Source organism: Pelophylax lessonae (assembly GCF_965119305.1).
Source record: "Pelophylax lessonae genome assembly, chromosome: 1".
NCBI classification, from domain to species: domain Eukaryota; kingdom Metazoa; phylum Chordata; class Amphibia; order Anura; family Ranidae; genus Pelophylax; species Pelophylax lessonae.
Window position 1 is genome coordinate 559,576,298 of NC_138768.1, and position 19,736 is coordinate 559,596,033.

General features: G+C 43.4%; 1 protein-coding gene across 4 annotated transcripts in view; it reads left to right on the top strand.

The window, feature by feature from the left end:
* Nucleotides 1-19,736, top strand: part of PDE4C (phosphodiesterase 4C) — a 670,938-nt gene that overhangs the window by 639,816 nt on the left and 11,386 nt on the right. For all 4 annotated transcript variants that reach the window (XM_082260761.1, XM_082260762.1, XM_082260763.1 and 1 more), the window contains 3 exons: nucleotides 1,358-1,457; nucleotides 12,065-12,219; nucleotides 15,698-15,820. In XM_082260761.1, coding sequence (XP_082116887.1) covers nucleotides 1,358-1,457; nucleotides 12,065-12,219; nucleotides 15,698-15,820 — 378 coding nt within the window. The remainder of the gene's footprint in view (nucleotides 1-1,357; nucleotides 1,458-12,064; nucleotides 12,220-15,697; nucleotides 15,821-19,736) is intronic.

The window sequence follows — 19,736 nt, forward strand, 5'->3', positions numbered from 1 at the left end:
AACTGCAAACCTACCAAGACATGGCCATCCACCTAAACTGGCAGGCCGGGCAAAGAGAGCATTAATCAGAGAAGCAGCCAAGAGGCCCATGGTAACTCTGGAGGAGCTGCAGAGATCCACAGCTCAGGTGGGAGAATCTGTCCACAGGACAACTATTGTGCACTCCACAAATCTGGCCTTTATGGAAGAGTGGCAAGAAGAAAGCCATTGTTGAAAGAAAGCCATAAGAAGTTCTGTATGCAGTTTGCGAAAAGCCATGTGGGGGACACAGCAAACATGTGGAAGAAGGTGCTCTGGCCAGATGAGACCAAAATTGAACTTTTTGGCCTAAAAGCAAAACCCAATGTGTGGTGGAAAACTAACACTCCACATCACCATCAACACACCATCCCACTATGAAACATGGTGGTGGCAGCATCATGTTGTTGGGATACTTTTCTTTAGCAGGGACAGGCAAGCTGGTCAGAGTTAATGGAAAGATGGATGGAGCCTGTTAGAGTTTTCAAAAGACTTGAGACTGGGGCAGAGGTTCACCTTCCAGTTGGACAACGACCCTAAATATACAGCCAGAGCTACAATGGAATGGTTTAGATCAAAGCATATTCATGTGTTAGAATGGCCCAGTCAAAGTCCAGACCTAAATCCAATTGAGAATCTGTGACAAGACTTAAAAATTGCTGTTCAGACACTCTCCATCCAATCTGACAGAACTTGAACTATTTTGCAAAGAAGAATGGGCAAAAATGTCACTCTTGATGTGCAAAGCTGGTAGAGACATCCCCAAAAAGACTTGCAGCTGTAATTGCAGTGAAAGCTGGTTCTACAAAGTATTTATTTAGGGGGGCTGAATACAAATGTACACCACACTTTTCACATATTTATGTGTAAGAAATGTTGAAAAACATTTATCATTTTCTTCCACTTAACAATTATGTGCCACTTTGTGTCGGTCTATCACATAAAATCCCAATAAAATACATTTATGTTTTTGTTTGTAACATGACAAAATGTGGAAAATGTCAAGGGGTATGAATACTTTTTCAAGGCAGTGTATAGTGATGGGAAAATGAGAAAATATATACTGTACTACATTCTGAATTCTGATACTGCCCGTCAAAAGACATCACATGACAAAATGCCTAGGCTTTTGGTTAATTAACCAGCACTAAAAGGTGAAGGATTTTAGTACTTCTTTTATTCCCTTTCCATCCAAGCAAAGAAATAAACTCCAGGCAAACAGCTAAGACCTAGTTAAAAAACATCATCATTATTTCAACATGTAAGCCAAAGTGTTTTCTTAAACTTGTTTTGGTGGACTTTTTAGAATATGCTTTTGAATTTATAATTTTTCCTGCAGGCTGTATTCACAGATCTGGAAATTATGGCTGCCATATTTGCTAGTGCCATTCATGACGTGGATCACCCAGGAGTGTCAAATCAGTTTCTTATCAATACCAGTAAGTCTTTCTTGCCATTGTGGCACTGGTGTGTCTGCAAGTATACACACAGTTTAAAGTCGTTTTTTTGTTTTTTTTTGATGAGCCAATAGCCTCTTTTTTGCATCATTATTTTAAATATAATGGAGTTGATTTACTAATGCTAGAGAGTGCAAAATCTGGTGCAGCTCTGCATATAAATTAATTAGCTTCCAGGTTTTATGATCAAAGCTTAATTGAGCAAGTTGAAGTTAGAAGCTGATTGGCTACCATGCACAACTGCACCAGATTTTGCACTCTCCAGTTTTAGTAAATCACCTCCAATGTGTCTGCATCCAACAAAATTGTAATTATGTGACCTATCAGTCATCAAAAATCCAGTGCCTATGAGTACTGCTTTATATACTGCATACATTTACTGACCACTTTAATTGCTCTTGATTGATTACAGAAATAACCAAATGTCTTTAGTCAACACCTAAAGCAAAACCCCAGCCAAAAATAAGATACAAATCAATAGCCCAATAAAGGAAACAAATAAATGGGCTTGAGGGACAAGCACACTCCACACTTTATAGTCTGCAAATAACATACATGACCCCTGGCACAACATACTAGTTAACGTAATGGGGGGAAGGATGTAGTTTATTGGAAGTTCACATTGCTAAGCCTTTTATCTTAAATCACAAGATACCATACCTAGTCCAACTCGGGAAAGGAACTTTAAAATACTAGGTGGTACCCCTACACTCACAGTTTACAGGGCATTTTTCCTCAAGTTGCTCGCTCCCGATGGAGATGATGTTATTCCCACTCAGATCTTGTTACATAATTGGTGCCCATGTGTCTCCCCTTTCTGATCTATAATCGTTGATTCGTTTGATCAGATGTCATCTATTAAGACATGAAGTTTGCCCCGACTTGCTCTCCAATCTGTTCTTCCTGGCTCCATAGCATTCACCAAGAAGGCCTTTATTTTGGTCCTTAATAGCTGCTAGATCAGTTATCCCTAGACACTAGAAATCGACTACACCACCATTCATACAAGAATGGGTGGATGAAATGCAGTTTTTGAAAATAATGGTGGCATTGACGGCAGAACTGTATGATAGACATGCTAATTTCAATAAAGTTTGGGGTTCTCGGTTGCATTTTTTTACCACATTACATTCCACAGAGCTACTGATTTATGTTGGGAACTGAATCGAATTAAAGAGGTTGTAAACCCATACACACTTTTTTTTTTTTTTTTCGACCTGAAAGAGAAACGCATAATGAGCTAGTATGCAATACTTACCTTAGTACGAGCCCCCGCCGTGCAGTCCGCTTACCTCTATGACGGGCGACATGTCCAGTCGCCCGTCTTCCGGGATCGCGGCATCCGGCCATCTGATTGGCCGGAGCCGCGGTGACATCACTCCCGTGCACGCGCGCGGGAGCCGATGGTCACGGCACGGGACTCTGAAGGAATGGCACCAGCGGCCGTTCCTTCAGAGCGCATGCGCCAGTGACGTCACTGGCTGCATGTAAGGTAAATATCTCCTAAACGGTACATGTTTAGGAGATATTTACAGTACCTATAGGTAAGCCTTATCATAGGCTTACCTATAGGTAAAAGTGTCAGAGGAGGGTTTACTTCCTTTTTAATTCATTTTGACCATTGACCTCCCTGCCCTCGATACAATCTCTTCTCTCCCTCTCTTTGTTTTCTTAAAACTCTCTCTCTCTCTCTCTAATTCTATTGACTCTATAATTATATTATTTATATTATTAAAGTCTCTATTGGCAAAGAGTTTACTGTACCAATAGAACTAATAATGTTTGATCATATGATGATTCATCCTCACTTTGTTATTGTAAAATGTATATATTGTATTATGGTACCAATGCAATAGAGCTAGTACCATTTGGCATAGAGCTCTCTCTCTCCTGCAGTCAGTCCATTCCCCCCACAGTTACAAAGCATTCCCTAGGAGCACTCTTAACCCCCTTGATCGCCTCCTGATGTTAACTTCTTCCCTGCCAGTGTCATTTATACAGTAACAGTGCATATTATTTAGCACTGGTCACTGTATTGGTGTCACCGGTCCCCAAAAAGTGTCACTTAGTGTCATATTTGTCCACCGCAATGTCGCAGTCCCGCTAAAAAACGCTGATCGCCGCCATTACTTATAAAAACAATAAAAAAATAAAAAGTCTATAAATCTATCCCATAGTTTGTAAACGCTATAACTTTTGTGCAAACCAATTAATATACGCTTTTTGGGATTTTTTGTTTACCAAAAATATGTAACAGAATACAAATTGGCCTAAACTGCTAAAGAAATTTTTTTATTTTTTATTGGTGTTTTATAGCAGAAAGTAAAAAATATATATATATTTTTTTGTTTATAGCGCCAAAAATAAAAACCACAGAGGTGATCAAATACTATCAAAAGAAAGCTGTGTTTTTTTTTTGGGAAAAAAGGACATCAATTTTATTTGGGTATAGCGTCGCACAACCTCGCAATTGTCAGCAACACAGTGCCGTATCACAAAAAAATGGCTTGGTCATTAAGGGGGAAAAAACCTTCCAGGATGAAGTGGTTAAATATAGGCACCACATTGGTTTTGCGCCAATCCAGTGGTACCAAGCCACTCCTTTAAAGAGTTTTTAAAAATGACTTCAAAATAAGAGCTTGATCCTTTGAGGACTCGTAGATGTAAGCCATCTGGCCCAGGTGCTTTATTCACCTTTATTTTGTCTAAATGTTTCTGTACCCTATCCGTTTTTAGTCATTGAGGTTCTTTTGGGGCAGCTTCAGTACTATCTCCATTATGAACTAAAAAAAAATAAAGGTATTGAATACATTTGCCTTCTCTTTGTTCCCAGTCACCAACTCTGAGTTATCTTGTAAAGGACCTACATGCTCAGACCTGATCTTTTTACTAATAATATAGTTGAAGAATGTATTCAATAAACATAATCTTATAAAAATAAACAGTTTTTGATGCAATATATATTTCTCTTTTGTTTATTGACGGACACAGCTCCTGATTTTCATAACCATTGGGTTATACTGCCCCTACAGGAGTAGGACACTAAGCAGAAAAAATTATCTGGTTACTTCTATAGGCAGTCCCATGGTGTATACTCCCTCTCTCAGCTATAGCCACATAATTTTTTTCTGCCTAGTCAGGAGTAAGGACCTAGTACCTTGCTGGGATCTCTGGTCCTAGCAATTTTTTTTTTCTTTTTAGCTATAACTTTTTTCTCCTGGTTTTTCCTGTGAGATCTACAATCAACTGCCTGACTGGGCAATGGGCTGGATAATCTAGATCCAGTGGTCACCCCAGTCTGGCCAGCGAGCGTGCGCAGACCTCAGCTCAGCACTAGGTCGGCCGTGACATAGCCCCACTGAATGGGGGCTAGCCTGCAGGTTGCAGTGTTCTGCCTGGCTAACAGCCCCCCCATTTTGATGGGGAGGGGTTCTGTCTGAGGTGGTGCCCACCGGTTCCTAGCATGGTGAGTAGCTGTCCCCCTGGAGGGTTTTGGGGTGTATGTAGGCCCCTCCTTGGGACGGTCGGACCCCCGGGTTCCCCATCTTCCAATCAGGTACCCTCCTTTCATCTGTCCCCCATCCTACCCCCCCCCCCCCTCCACACATGCTGGGGCTGTGTGTGTGGTCTGGTCCACCTCCTGGGGTGGGGGCAGGGCACTATACTGGCGATGGGGGCCGGGGGAGTGCACTGCTGGCAACCAGACGATCGGCAGTGCAGGGGGGTTTGTACCTAGTGGGGACTCCTGCCAGGGCCCCCCGTCCTGCCTGGGTCTCTCCTTGAGGCCTAGGGATCCCTCCTGGGTCCCTGAAAGCCTCGTGGATGCCACGTAGGCCTGCCATTTTGCTGTAGCCTTTGTGTTTCTATGCACGGCGGCCAATTTGCGGTGGTTTGCCATTAAAAATAGCGGCCATGACAGTGGAGCCCTGTGGGCAGCGATTTTAGCAGTGGGATCCCCTCCTCATCCCCTGGTGCTGACTCCTAGATCCTTTCACTTCCTTATCGCTGCACTTGGAGTGCAGATTATCCTGATGACTGCAGGTGCCTGTATCTGCTGGGTGGTAAATCTGGTGGGGTTCTCTCCCTCTATGCTGAGGATCGCTTTGTGTTTGTGCCTGATGGTGCTGCCAGCGCGGTGGGGGTTTTTATCTTTGCAGTGTTTTTACACTTTTTGTGGGGTCCCCCTGGTGAATCATGGAGTCTTTAGCGCACATCTCTCCACCTGATCCCCTCTCTGAGGGTGCGGGGCCCTCCGGGTCCCAACCATCCATTGATGCACTGACGGCGGTCCTGGAGTCCTTTGTGTCCCGGGTGGAGGTGGCTTTTGCACAATGGGCTAGCAAATAGTGCCCCCCGCCTTCCCCTGCCTCATCTGTCTCTTCAGATCCAGAATGTGATTCTGAGCCGTGGACGTGGGTTACCCTGCTGGGTCTGCAACCACGTGCCCAGAATCCTCTGATAGTGAGGATGATTCCTCTGCATCTGCAACTGCACACAAAAAGGCGCTGGTGGACACACTGAGGGTATCTGTGCATGAGACCTTGAAGATGGATGATGCAGCTGCAACGGAGGCGCAGGTTCCCTTTGGCACTCACAAGCCATCCAGAGCAGCAATGGTGTTTCCTTTCTCCCTCCTATTTTGACAAAATTGTTGCTAAAGAGTGGGGACAACCAAAGCGTCTATGAGGAGTCCCTTATTAAGAAGTGGACTGTTCCACCGGTGGTGGACCCTCCGGTTTCCAGATTGAACAAGGCAACCATGATTCCAGTTGAAGAGTCCCCAGCCTTTAGGGACCTGGCTTACAGGAAGGCAGTGGGCTAAATGTTTACGCTGTGACCTGGAGGGAGAACAGCTGCCCCCCCTGCCTTTGCTGAGCTGGCAGACCAGCTGTTCCAGGGGCTGCAGTTTATCTGTAAAGCCTCTTTGGATGCGACTTCCCTAGTTGCTTGGCTCTCAGTTTCGGCAGTGGTCCTTTAGCATGTCTTTTGGCTCAAATGCTGGTCTGCGGACCAGACTTCTAAAAAGGCCTTGACTTCTCTTCCCTTTCAAGGAGATCACCTGTTTGGAGCTACCCTGGATGACATCATAAACTAGTTCTAGACCAGAAGGATTTGCCCCCTTAATGACCAGGCCATTTTTTTTGATTCGGCACTGTTATTTTAACAGAAAATTGCGCTGTCGTGCGACTCTGTATCCAAATAAAATGTCCTTTTTTTTCCCACAAATTGAGCTTTCTTTTGGTGGTATTTGATCACCTGTGCGATTTAAATTTTTTGCGATATAAACAAAAAAACTACAATTCTAAAAAAAGAAAACATTATTTTTTACATTCTGCTATATAACATTCCCAAAAAAAAAGTAGAAATCGAATTTTTTCATAATTTTAGGCCAATTTGTTTTCTGCTACATATTTTTGTTAAAAAAAATCCCAATAAGCGTATTTTGATTGGTTTGCACAAAAGTTATCGCGTCTACAAACTAGGGGAAAGATTTATGTAATTTTTATTTTTATTTATTTATTTTTTTTTTTACTAGTAATAGCGGCGATCTGCGATTTTATCTTTTTTAGCGGGACTGCGACATTACGGTAAACGGATCAGACCCCTAACTGACATTTTTGACACTTTTGGGGGGACCAGTGACATTACTACAGTAATCGGTGCTAGAAATATGCACTGTTACTGTAATAATGACATTGCCAGGGAAAGGGTTAACACAGTGGGTGATCAAGGGGTTAAATGTAAGCATAGGGGAGTGTTTCTAACTGTGGGGGGGGGGGTGGGCTTTTGAAATGATCATAGAGACCTGTGATCCTATATAGAAGGATCACAGGCACTCTGATCATTCCAGAGAGAGGAACGGTCGACTGTGTTTACAACAGCTGACCGTTCTTCTCTCTTAGGGGGGAGCGATCACAGGTGGCCAGCGGCAATCGGAGCCGCCAGCCCCGTGCATCGAAGTCCCCGCTGCTGAGTGGGGACGGGAGCTTGCTTGCGGCGGTGCATGCTCACCCCCTAGCAGCAGGCGCGTGATCAATGTAGTCCTACATCGGTTCGCGCAGGAGGGGCTGCATGCCGCAGTAAAACTGTGGCGGGCGGTCCTTAAGTGGTTAAAGTTCTCACGGAGGGAAGAGTACTTTCATCCGCAGGCTACTACGGGCAAGGAACCTCGTCGTAGACGTGGGCCCTCCTACTCGGCTCATAAGAAGTTTTTTCGTCCCTCAGGGTCGACTGACAAGGGCTCGATGCCTTTCAGGGCCTCCGCTGGCGGATCCAAACGAACCTGGTCTGGCAAGCCAAGAGCGGCTTCTCCAGACCCGAAAACAATGCTCCTTCTGCATGAAGGTGCGCCCTCACCCGTATCGGGGGTGGGGGGATATCTTCGCTGGTTCCCAGACCCGTGGACTTCCCTGGTACAAAACAAGTGGGTCCAAGAAGTCATTCGGTCCGGCTAAAAGATCGAGTTTCACTCCTGTCCCCCAGCAAAGTTTTTCCTTCTGAATTGCGCCTGTACCAAGACCCTACAGGGTCTGTTTTGGGGCGGTACAAGACCTGTTGCTTCAAGGGGTGATTGTCCCAGTTCCGACTTCAGAATGTTTTTAGGGTTTTTTTACTCAAACCTGTTTACAGTTCCCAGGAAGGAAGGCAAGGTGTGTCCAATCCTGGACCTCAAGGTGCTGAACTGCTTTCTGCGGGTGCAGAAGTTCAGAATGGAGTCCATTCGCATGGTGGTGGCATCCCTGCATCAGCGACATTTTCTTGCCTCTATCGACATCAAGGATGCTTACCTTCACATTCCAATATATGCCGGTCACCAGCGCTTCCTCCGCTTTGCTGTGGGAGGGGAGCATTATTAGTTTGTGGCGTTACCCCTTGGTCTCATCTCTGCTCCTCGGGTCTTCACAAAAGTGTTAGCCCAGGTGCTAGCTTTGTAACACCAATGGGGTAATTGCGGTACTGGGCTCCATAGATGACCTCCTTCTGTGAGCGGTGTCCCCTCCTGCTGTGTCCCCACTGAGGGATTCCAATCATCTCAGTGGCTCTGGACTGGCCTCGCCGGGCTTGGTAAACCGATCAGGTGCGGCTGGTCGCCAATGTTCCTTGGAGGCTTCCACTTAGAAAGGATCTGCTGTCCCAAGGATCAATCCTTCATCCTGCTTTACAGTCGCTGGCTTTGACAGCCAGGTGCTGAAGGATAGAGGTTTATCTGAGTCAGTGATTCCTATGCTGTTAAAAGCTAGGAAATCCACTTCTAGGAAGATCAACCGTTGAACGTGGAAAATGTACATTGCGTGGAGGGAGTCTCTTGGAGTTCATCCTCGCTCTTTCTCGATGGCTCAGATCTTTACCTTCCTTCAACAGGGGGTTGAACAGATTATGCAAGGGCCAGGTATCGGCTTTAGTGGTCTTCTTCCAACGACCCTTGGCCACACACTTTGTGGTCTCCATTGCCGCCTTGGGACCTCAATTTGGTGTTTTCGGTCCTCCAGAAACCTCCCTTTAAGAATCTTCAGGAGGTTCCCTTGCTTACATTGTCTCTGATTTTCATTTGAATGAAGACATTGTGTTGCCTTCCCGGTGTCCCAGGCCTAAAAATCTGAAGAAAATTGCCTTGAATGCCTTGCATGTGGTCCGAGCAATTAGAGTGTACTTGGCAGCTATGGAGTCTTTTAGGAAGTCAGACTCACTATTTGTGCTCACTGATGGGCCTCGAAAGGGCTGTCCGCTTCCTCAGCGACCATTTCCAGATGGATCAAACAAATGGTTATTGAAGCCTATTCCATCAGGGGTCAGGTTCCTCCTTTCTCTGTCAAGGTGCACTCTACTCGGGCGCTTAGTGCCTCCTGGGCCTTCCGTCATCAGGCGTCTGTGACGTAGGTTTGCAAGGCGGCCACCTGGTTGTCGGTGCACACTTCACAAAGTTTTATAAAGCATCTGCGGATGGTTTTTTTGGCTGCAAATTTTTGCAGGCTGCTGTTTAGAGGACCCGATCCTCTTCGAGGGTGTATTGTATTTTTCAGGTGGGCTCCAGTTGTTTTGGTTGAGCTCCTGTTACCCGGTTGGCTACTGTTTAGCCTTAGGAATTTTTTCGCTGTTCCCACCCCTTATGTTTAACACTGCTTTGGGGCGTCCCAATGGTTATGAAGATTAGGAGCTGCGTCCCTCAAAGAACGAAAGAGAAAATGGGATTTTTGACTTACTGTAAAATCCATTTCTCTGATGTTCATTGACGGACTCCGCACACACCCCTCCATGGAGTTGTAATTCTTCTGACACTGCTTGTAACTAAACTGAGTACCTATAGTAGAGAGAGGGAGTATACCCCCTGGGACTGCCCATAGGCTATACCAGATTCTTTTTCTGCCTAGTGTCTTATGGTTATGAAGATCAGGGGCCGTGTCCGTCAATGAACATTGGAGAAATTGATTTTAAGGTAAGTCAAAAATCACATTTTTAGAACCACAGAGTTTCCCTGCAGTACTTTTCAAACCGCAAGCTGACTTTTTGGACTGATGGCCATGATTATTCAACCCGCTGTGACTGGACAGTGAAAGGAGAAGCAGCACAGTACTGAGCGCATCTTTCTGTCACCTTGTTTTCACATCCTATCAGAATGCATCTTGTCAGCACATGGACAGATTGGCTCCTACTGCTGCTTCTTCCTCTCACTCTTGAGCCCCACTGTACAGGGACGAATAGAGGCTGATTCCAGGCCAAAATCAGTTGCCTAAATGTTTGCATTTATGAAAAAAAAAAACTGTAATGATGTATTAATGCTTACGGACCTGCATTAATTTGTGTCTATTATATCTGCCTGGAGTTTAGCTTTAAAGCAAACAGAAATGGTCAAGGGGTACAAACAAATGTTAAAATGGAAGAGATGGATGATCTACGCCAATTGAACTGTTTAGTGATGGCAGTTTCTTCTCTGAATTTTTGGGATTATTCTAGTCTGTAGAGGTTACAGGTGCAAAGCATGTCCAATGAGCAGCAGTTCTGATAATGATAAAGATCAGAAAAGTATGTTCAAGCTGATAGGAAGTCTGCATCTTTGACAAATTGACAATCTTGGTGTGCAGAAAGGCTTCTTTGAAGCACGGCACACTGACCTTTAATGTGTTACTGCAGTAGAAGACAGCATCACGTTTCAGTCTTGTCAAGTTACAAGAAAATGTGGCTACAGTTTGGACAGAGTCACCTGTTTGAGACCATTTAACTTGGTAAAATTGTTACCTGAAGAATCTTGTTTTCTGCTGCGATATGCTGATAGAGTCAGAATTTTGCATACAGAGCATGCATCTTTTGGGATGAGGTACAGGGCAACAACCACTGCCTGTATATTTAGCAATTTAAAATAAGACTTTGGACTTGTGTATATTACGCACACACGCGAGCGTGCTTGTGTGTGTAAAAAAAGATAAATATTATAAATAATAAACACACTTCTATTCATTATTAACCGGTTCCGGACCTCCCACCGCATATATACTGCGGCAGGCTGGCCCTCCTGCGCGAACTTATGTAGGGCTACGTCCGTCACTCACTGGTAGCTAGGGGGCGAGCGCGCGCTGCCGGTGGCACACTCCTGCCCCGACTTGGCAGTGGGGACTCTGATGCACGGGGCACGCGGCTCCGTGATCGCTCCCTGCTGAGAAAGAAGAACGCTCAGCTGTTGTAAACACAACTGACCGTACTTCTCTCTGGAATGTTCACAGAGCCCCTGTGATCCTTCTATATAGGATCACAGGTCTCTATGGTCATTCCATAAGCCCCATCCCCATACAGTTAGAAACACTCCCCTAGGCTCACATTTAACCCATTGATCACCCACAGTGCTAACCCCTTCCCTGCCAGTGTCATTATTACAGCAACAGTGCATATTTTAGCACTGATTACTGTAGTAATGTCACTGGTCCCCCAAAAGTGTCAAAAATGTCAGTTAGGGGTCTGATCTGTCTGCCGCAATGTTGCAGTCCCGCTAAAAATTCGCAGATCGCCGACATTACTAGTAAAAAAAAAAAAAACAATTAAAAATTACAGAAATCTTTCTCGTAGTTAGTAGACGCGATAAATTTTGCGCAAACCAATCGAAATACGCTTATTGCGATTTTTTTTTTTTTTTTTTTTACCAAAAATATGTAGCTGAAAACAAATTGGCCGAAAAAGGTTAAAAAATTTTGCTTTTTACATTTTATTTTTGGGAATGTTATATATCAGAAAGGGAAAAATATATATATATATTTTTTTTTTGTCGCTCTTTTTTTGTTTTATAGTGCAAAAAATAAAAATCGCAGAGGTGATCAAACACCACCAAAAGAAAGCTCTATTTGTGGGGAAAAAAATGAAATCTATTTTTTTGGGTACAGCGACCACGCAATTGTCCGTTAAAGTAACGCAATGCCGAATCGCAAAATATGGCCTGGTCATTAAGGGGGAAAATCCCCCTCCAGTCCAGAAGTGGTTAATATGGTTCTAGCTTAACATTCACCAAAGAGCACCCTCTTTTCATTCTGTACTTTTGTATAAATATCTTCTTTACCTTTTTATGTCTACTTTAATATAAATGATTATGTTGTCTTCTCCTTCAGACTCCGAGTTGGCTTTGATGTATAACGATGCCTCAGTTTTAGAAAATCACCACTTGGCGGTTGGATTTAAGCTTCTTCAAGAAGAAAACTGTGATATATTTCAGAACCTGACTAAGAAACAGCGCCAGACTTTACGGAAAATGGTTATTGACATGGTATGTTTCTACAGGTCATTTATAGATGTACCTTTAAATCTCTGCTTGCTATTGGAGTTATGTGTTGAACAGGATATGTTTTCAGTATTCTCATTACACCGTAGTCATTTGTTGCTGTGCAGCCCTTTCTACTCCTTAAAGCTGTAGTTTAGTCAAAAAATAGTTTTGCTCCTGAAGCTGCAGTCACATCACTTGCAAGTCTCTAAGGCAGCTGGAGCCTATAGAAATCTTCTGTAAAGTGATGACGAGGCCTTTTCCTGCTTCTGAACTTCAGCACTGAGGGAGTTAATAGCTTTGAGCCTGTGAGAGCGAAAAAGATCTGACATGGATCGTCATGCACAGATGTTTATTGAAGTCGCACCCAAAACCACCAAAGGTAGTGCAGGAACTACTTTTGCAAATCGTGGCACCAATTGGAACGGTGCCATTGCCGGGCAATAGGCTGCGACTTGTCATGCGATTTAACAAATTGCATAATAAATCGCTCCAATGTGAACGAGGGCTAAATGGGGAAGAGAATGTTTTTATTCATCTCTCTCTGCTCCATACATGGGATTGCTGCAAATTTCAGGAGTAGGAGAATTTATTATGGGTTCTTTTTGAGGTGTGGGTTATGGTAATGTCAGGAAATACACTGCCAAATTAAAAAAAAAAAATCAGGAGATGTTGATTATCATTTACTTGCTGGTAAATGATGATCAAGATCTCCTGATTTTTTTTTTTTTTTTAATTTAAAGCGGAGTTCAGCCCCCCATGAAAAAATTCAAAGTCAGCAGCTACAAATACTGTAGCTGCTGACTTTTAAATAGTAGAACTTACCTGTCCAGGGAGCCCACGATGTTGGCACCCCAAGCCAATCTTCGTATCGGCTCTCGGTTGCTGCCGCCACCATCCAGAGTAAGGGAGCCCGGCAGTAAAGCCTTTCGGCTTCACTGCTGGTTCCCTACTGCGCGTGTGCAAAGCGTGCTGCGCGTGTGCAAAGCGCGCTGCGCTTTGTAATTGGCCCGGCGACGGAGAAAAAAAGAGGGGGCTGATCTTCCGAGGGACAGCGCCATCTCCCGGAAGTGGGAAAGGGTACCTGTCAAAAACAGGTACCCGTTCCCTCCTCCACCCTGTAATGTGGCACCGGAGGGGGGGGGGGAGGAAGCATATTAGTGGAGTTCCATTTTTGGGTGGAACACTGATTTAATAGCAGATAAGGCACAGGGGGCAGAAAAAGACAGGCCAATGTGCCACAATGGAAGCTTCTGTCACTATAATACAGCACTCTGATTTTGAAGCTCTCAGGGTGGTCTAGGGATGTAGGTAAGCACATGGGACAAGGGGACAGTTTAAAATGATGGCTGAACTCACAGGTTTTATTTTAACCCTTTTGCTAGCAGGCACTGCACTCTATTTTTCAACCTAAGCAGCCAGACCATTTTTGCATTTTTTTCCCTTACAGTATTCAGAATTTGTAAGAGACCACCAAACTATACATTTTCTGAAATAAAAGGACCAGTAGAATAAAGAGAAGGAGCTACTGATTTTTTTAGGTCTCATGGTAGTTGCTAAAATTTTTTAAAATTATATTTTCGCAAATAATACACTAAAATCATTTTTTGCTGACACATAATACCTTACAAAACTCATACTAAATCTAAAAGCTAAAACTGTATTGAGTTGCTAAACAACAATACTTATAAAGTTTAAATTGCGCCTTTTTGTGAAACGGTAAAAGTAGAAAATATACAAAACTGTAAACAATCTGAAGGTCGGCATTCCCCCTATGCATTGTGCTAAGCCAAATCGCAGTGCCATGTGTGTGCTGCATCGGGGGGCAGTGTGATAAATTGATGTACACATACACAAACGCATTACAATGTGTGGCAATGAGTCGTGATGGGCTGCCGCTTATAGAGTTGAATGAATGTAATTTAATGGAAAATAATATATGCACCATAACGTGTATCCACTCCAACGCATGTAAAGTGTATTACTGCTCGGTTTGTAGTGCACGTTTGTGTGTTATGTGTATGTGTTATGTTTCTGTGTGTGGTAGGGAGGAATTGGGTAAGTGGTTTAGGCCTCATTCAATTCACATGGCCACAGAGGGCTGTATAGCACCAGGAAGGAGCGTATTTCTGTGCTCAAGAGTCATAAGTGTTTGCATGCAATTGTGAGCAGAAGCCTGTACAAATCTTTGTCTCCTCTGTCATAAATTCTTCTCCCTATGTGTGTGCACAGCTCATTGTACATTTATAACATCACTCTGTGCTGTGATGATGTGACTCTCATGTGCGTGAGGCTGACAGCTCCTGCAGCTTGCATATGGTCACTCACGGAGTGATTAGCTGCAAATGATTGGCCCTGGATGCAGACTTTCTCTGTCCAGGGTCCATCATTCGCTGGTAATCGCTGCTTGAGTGATTACATGCAAATATCGAACAACTATGGGAGCTGCCTGCCTCCCATTGCTTTCAATTGTGCTTCTGTCTGGAGCCAATCACTGAAAAATCCCTCGCTAACGGCTCAATTCTCAAGTACGAATGAGTCCTAAAACTGATGGTAGTAATAGCATAAAAAACATTTTTTTTTGTTGGTTTAACTGCAAAAGTTCTTTACCCTTAGTTCTTCTCCACTTTGTCTGATCACTGTGTCAGCAAAAACTAAATAAACTATAGTCATTCAAGGAATTTTATTGCATTTCTAACTTAAATGCTGTTTTTAAAATTATTATAATTGTACGAACTTACTTATTAAAGATGTATTTGCACATTCTCTTAACCTGAATGTATTTAACAGCATCAATGAACACAGCAGCAAGGGTAATATAAATACAGTACTATAAAGTATACAGTATTGTTAGGGGAAAGGTAATATTTTCACCAGAATCGTAGTACAAAGGAAATCTCCCAAAGAAAAACTGTCAAAGGAAAAACATTTAGGGCTCTTTCACACGGTCCGCCTCCGTAGGCGGATCCGTGCTGCTCAGCGGGATCGATCCGCCGATCCCCGCTGAGCCGGCGGATGACAGCTCTGTCTCCGCTTGCAGTGCGGAGAGGGAGGTGTCACAGCCCCCGCTGCTCTCTATGGGGGATCGGATCCCCAGGACGGATGGAAAATAGGGTTTCCATCCGTCCGGATTTCACGACAGGATCGGATGCGGATGGCAGCGGGTGTCAGCGGACATGTCACCGCTGACATCCACTGCTCCATAGGGCTGAATGGGCATCCGATCAGATCCGCCTAAATAACTGACAGGTGGATCTGATCGGAATGCCCGTGTGAAAGAGCCCTTAGACTGGTTTTCAGCTTTAATCTGGAAGGTCTAGCTCAGACAAAGTACATTTTAATAAAGCTGCAGGCAAAAATGTTTAGTAAGAAAGCCCGCACAGTTATAGTTTTGATGTTGAATAATAAAAATATTGTATACATCCAATTGTGAGTGCTTTTCTTTAACTCCTCAGCTCTGAGTAAAAATGTCCTTCCTTTCTAGGTACTGGCTACTGATATGTCTAAACACATGAACTTATTGGCTGACCTGAAGACGATGGTGGAAACAAAGAAAGTGACTAGTTTGGGTGTCCTGTTACTGGACAATTACTCTGATCGCATACAGGTAATAAAAGAAATGCAGATTTATGCATATTAAAAAAATAAATAAAAAGTTATTGCATTCCTGTCTTGAACCTAAATTCTAATTAGCAAACAGTAATAAAAGCAGCATTTGACAGACTATAGACGTATGGTAGAGGTTATCCTGTGGGGCTGGCCTTATTGTAGATTTATACATAGCATTTGGAAAGGATGTGGTATAGTTGGTGGAAACTATATCCAAAAGGTTTCTTGGGTCCTCAAACCAAACAAAAGTGCGACTTTGCAAAAAATGGTGTTAAGCACCACCAAAGGACCGCGCAAAGGACCATGATATAAAGTGATATATAATTAGAAACAAATAAAAATATGTATTAAATAAGTGTAAATTTATGGAAGCTCCAACGTAAACGTGAAAACGTAATCATTTACAAAATTATATAATATATAATCGTTGCGCTCAACCAAAAATGTGAGTATGAATTGTGAATAATTAATAAGCAACTATGCGGTACCAAAATAGGTGAATAGATGGGTTATCCCTAACCCAATTAGTGTTAGTTGATAAAAAGTTAATAATAATCCACCAACATAAACTCAAAACAAATACAGTGCCAAATTTGATCTGTATAAATTCAGTCCCAGCGAAACCACAGCAGACAGTCCAAAATGAATAATGCAGGCTGGAAAGTCCTATATAAGTGCTTCTTCTGATAGTATAGCCTCCACCAAAACCAGGGTAACCCAGTGATATAGGCTGCTTACCAGACGGGGTGGACCCCTAAATTGTAAGGAGTCAAAGAAGCTTTTGATCATAAATGAAATGCCAGGATCAGATAGTTTTCCTCAAGGATCATCCAGCCAAGTAATCAATGGACCACCAATAGATATATACTCTCAAAATAGCTCCAATCAATCATGTATAAATGAGAGAAAAAGCTCCATAGTGAAGTATCTTGAAACAGGGAATGTTTATTAAAAGAGTAAATCTTACAAACATCTTCTTGTAGCAGAGCGTGCAGATACAAACATAGATGCCGAGCGCTGGGTGAACGCGCTTCCGCGTTCCACGCTGCGTTCCACCCGGTGCCGGAAGTGGCGTGATGCGATCAGACGTTCCGATGCGTTTCGTCAGCACGCAGCTGACGTTCTCAAAAGGTTTCTTGGGTCCTCAAACCAAACAAAAGTGGGACTTTGTATGCAAAAAAAATGCGTTTAGGAGGGTTTAAAATAAAACATACTTTATTGGGGTTTCCAAAAGAACATAATAAATCAAGTTGTGGATCACAACATCATATATGTACACATAGGGCTAGAGGCCCACAGAGGTGAACGTACAAAGTGAGGAAAAAAGTGTGACATAGTGAAGAGTGGTGATTTCCAATGTTAGTATTCTGCCACCCATGCTAGGAGAGACTCTGGATGCGACAAAAACATCTGGATTCCGACACGTTTCGGCTATATTCAACTGGTGCCTTTCTCAAGGACATCACCACGTCTAAAAAAGACAATAGTATGCAGTTATCTAAACAGCTGCCCCATGAACACAATGTGAGAGGGGAGCAGTAGTATATATTGCAACTTACAATTCATACTTTATACAGGAGTGACATAGGGAACATCTTTTTTTCCCCTTCATCCCAAGATTTGCAGCAAGAACTCATATAGATGGAGTACAACTGGTTCTGTGATTGAGCAAAAGGATGAAAAGGTGTCTGTAAAAATTCTGTATATACATAAGTTGGTGGAAACTTGCCCAAAGATCTATTTACTAACAGAGGGTAGACAATCAAAGATGAAAATCTAGCTTCCTAGCTGGTGGGTCAGTGTCCCAAACAAGCCTATGTATATAAGGTATTCTGATATTTTAATAGCTGCTCAGAATCTAAGCTCAGTAGATTGTACAATAAGATTTAAACACAGGACAGGAAGTCATGGAAAAATTTTCAATAGAGATGCAGAGGAACATAAAAACAGATTTTCAGTAGAGAGAGGAAGGTTTAGAACCTCTGACAAAGTTTTTATTGGCACAGACTCCCCGCTCTCAGTGACAACTGCACATGTTTTTATTTAAGCTACACAGGGGCAGGAAGTGATGGAAAATCCCCCCATTGGGGCCAACAGATATTTGAACTCATTTTTTCTACTCTATCCAAAACTAAAAAAATATCTGTATTTGAAGTTTCATTAAATGGCACTGCTTCAAATTTTTTGTGCATGAAACAGACATACATTTGCTAGTTTAAAAGTTTAAAACAATGAAGAATGAACGATGGAACCTAGAGTGTGAAAATCCCCCAGAATCCCGTGCTTGAGTTACAGTTGTACATTTTTGGAACCCTAGATGGGTTTCTGAATGAAGAAGAGACTATGGAAGATTGATAAACCTATTGAATTACTCACTGTTATGTGAATGCAATAGGTAATTATTGGACGTGGTATGTTGCTGCATGGGGAGATAGCTGTGCTGTGTCTGTACATGGATATTTGGCTTATAAAACATGCAGATGTCATGGCACAGCACTGTTAAGTCCAATGCTTAAGCAATGCTGTTACATTTCCTATGCTGAGAACTAGACCACCAAGGCTGTCACTAACAGCAGGTGGTCCCAGCAATAAACATCACCAGGACCTTTAAAAACAAAGCTGGGATTCAGTACATGGCCTGCTGTGCTTGGGAATTAAATTGAGGTATGAAGCAGGTGTCGATAGGCAACCCAAGGGCCTGTGTGTTGGGTGCCACTGAACTTAACCCGTTCCCATCTGTCCTGGCATCCCCGCAAAATGTTTGGAGCACCTAGGGGCAGATAGGAGTGGGTGTCACAGTGGTCACGTGATCGGAAGTCGGTCCCACGGGATAACCATCTAGCCCGGCCTAGTCTTTGACAGCTGGTCTTGTCTGAGAGCGTTCAGTAAGTATGCTTTCAGCACATAAACATTTACGCAGGATTTTACACGTATATTGTACATTACATAGTTACAGGAGGGACGGCATAGTTGCATAGTTATAGTTACATAGTTAGGTTGAAAAAATACCTTCTGGTTCAACCAACAACATTCCCATCAGTCTCTGCCCTCAAGGAGCTTACAATCTAAGGTCCCTAACTTACATTCTTATACTAGGGCCAATTTAGTCAGGAGCCAATTACCTACCAGCATGTCTTTGGAGTGTGGGAGGAAACCCACGCTACCAGCATGTCTTTGGAGTGTGGGAGGAAACCCACGCTACCAGCATGTCTTTGGAGTGTGGGAGGAAACCCACGCTACCAGCATGTCTTTGGAGTGTGGGAGGAAACCCACGCTACCAGCATGTCTTTGGAGTGTGGGAGGAAACCCACGCTACCAGCATGTCTTTGGAGTGTGGGAGGAAACCCACGCTACCAGCATGTCTTTGGAGTGTGGGAGGAAACCCACCCTACCAGCATGTCTTTGGAGTGTGGGAGGAAACCCACACAGGCACAGAGAGAACATGCAAACTCCAGGCAGGTGGTGTCATGGTTGGGATATGAACCGACAACCCTAGTGTTGCTATGCGGAAGTGCTAACCACATAGCTACTGTGACTGGATCAAATTGAGGCTTTATATAGAACACAGACCTGGAATACTAGACTGCTCCAGCTCACTTAAATTTACTGTAGCTAGGGATTTAAGGCCCGTACACACATAGCGATTGTCGGCCGTAAATATTCGGCCGCCGAACGATCGGCCGATTGTCAGCTTGTTAGTATGATGCTTCCGACAACCGACTCCGACTTTTCGGCTGAACAGAATTGGGTGTGCAGGCTATAAAATTTTTGTTACACACAGACTTGCAGGCATCACAGGCTGGCATTTTGTATCACCTCACAGATTATCATGAAAGAACTTCAACCTAATTTAAAGCAGAAAATTGTCCTAAAAGGCTTAGCTGCCAAGTCACAAGTTGCTGCCAACCAAAATG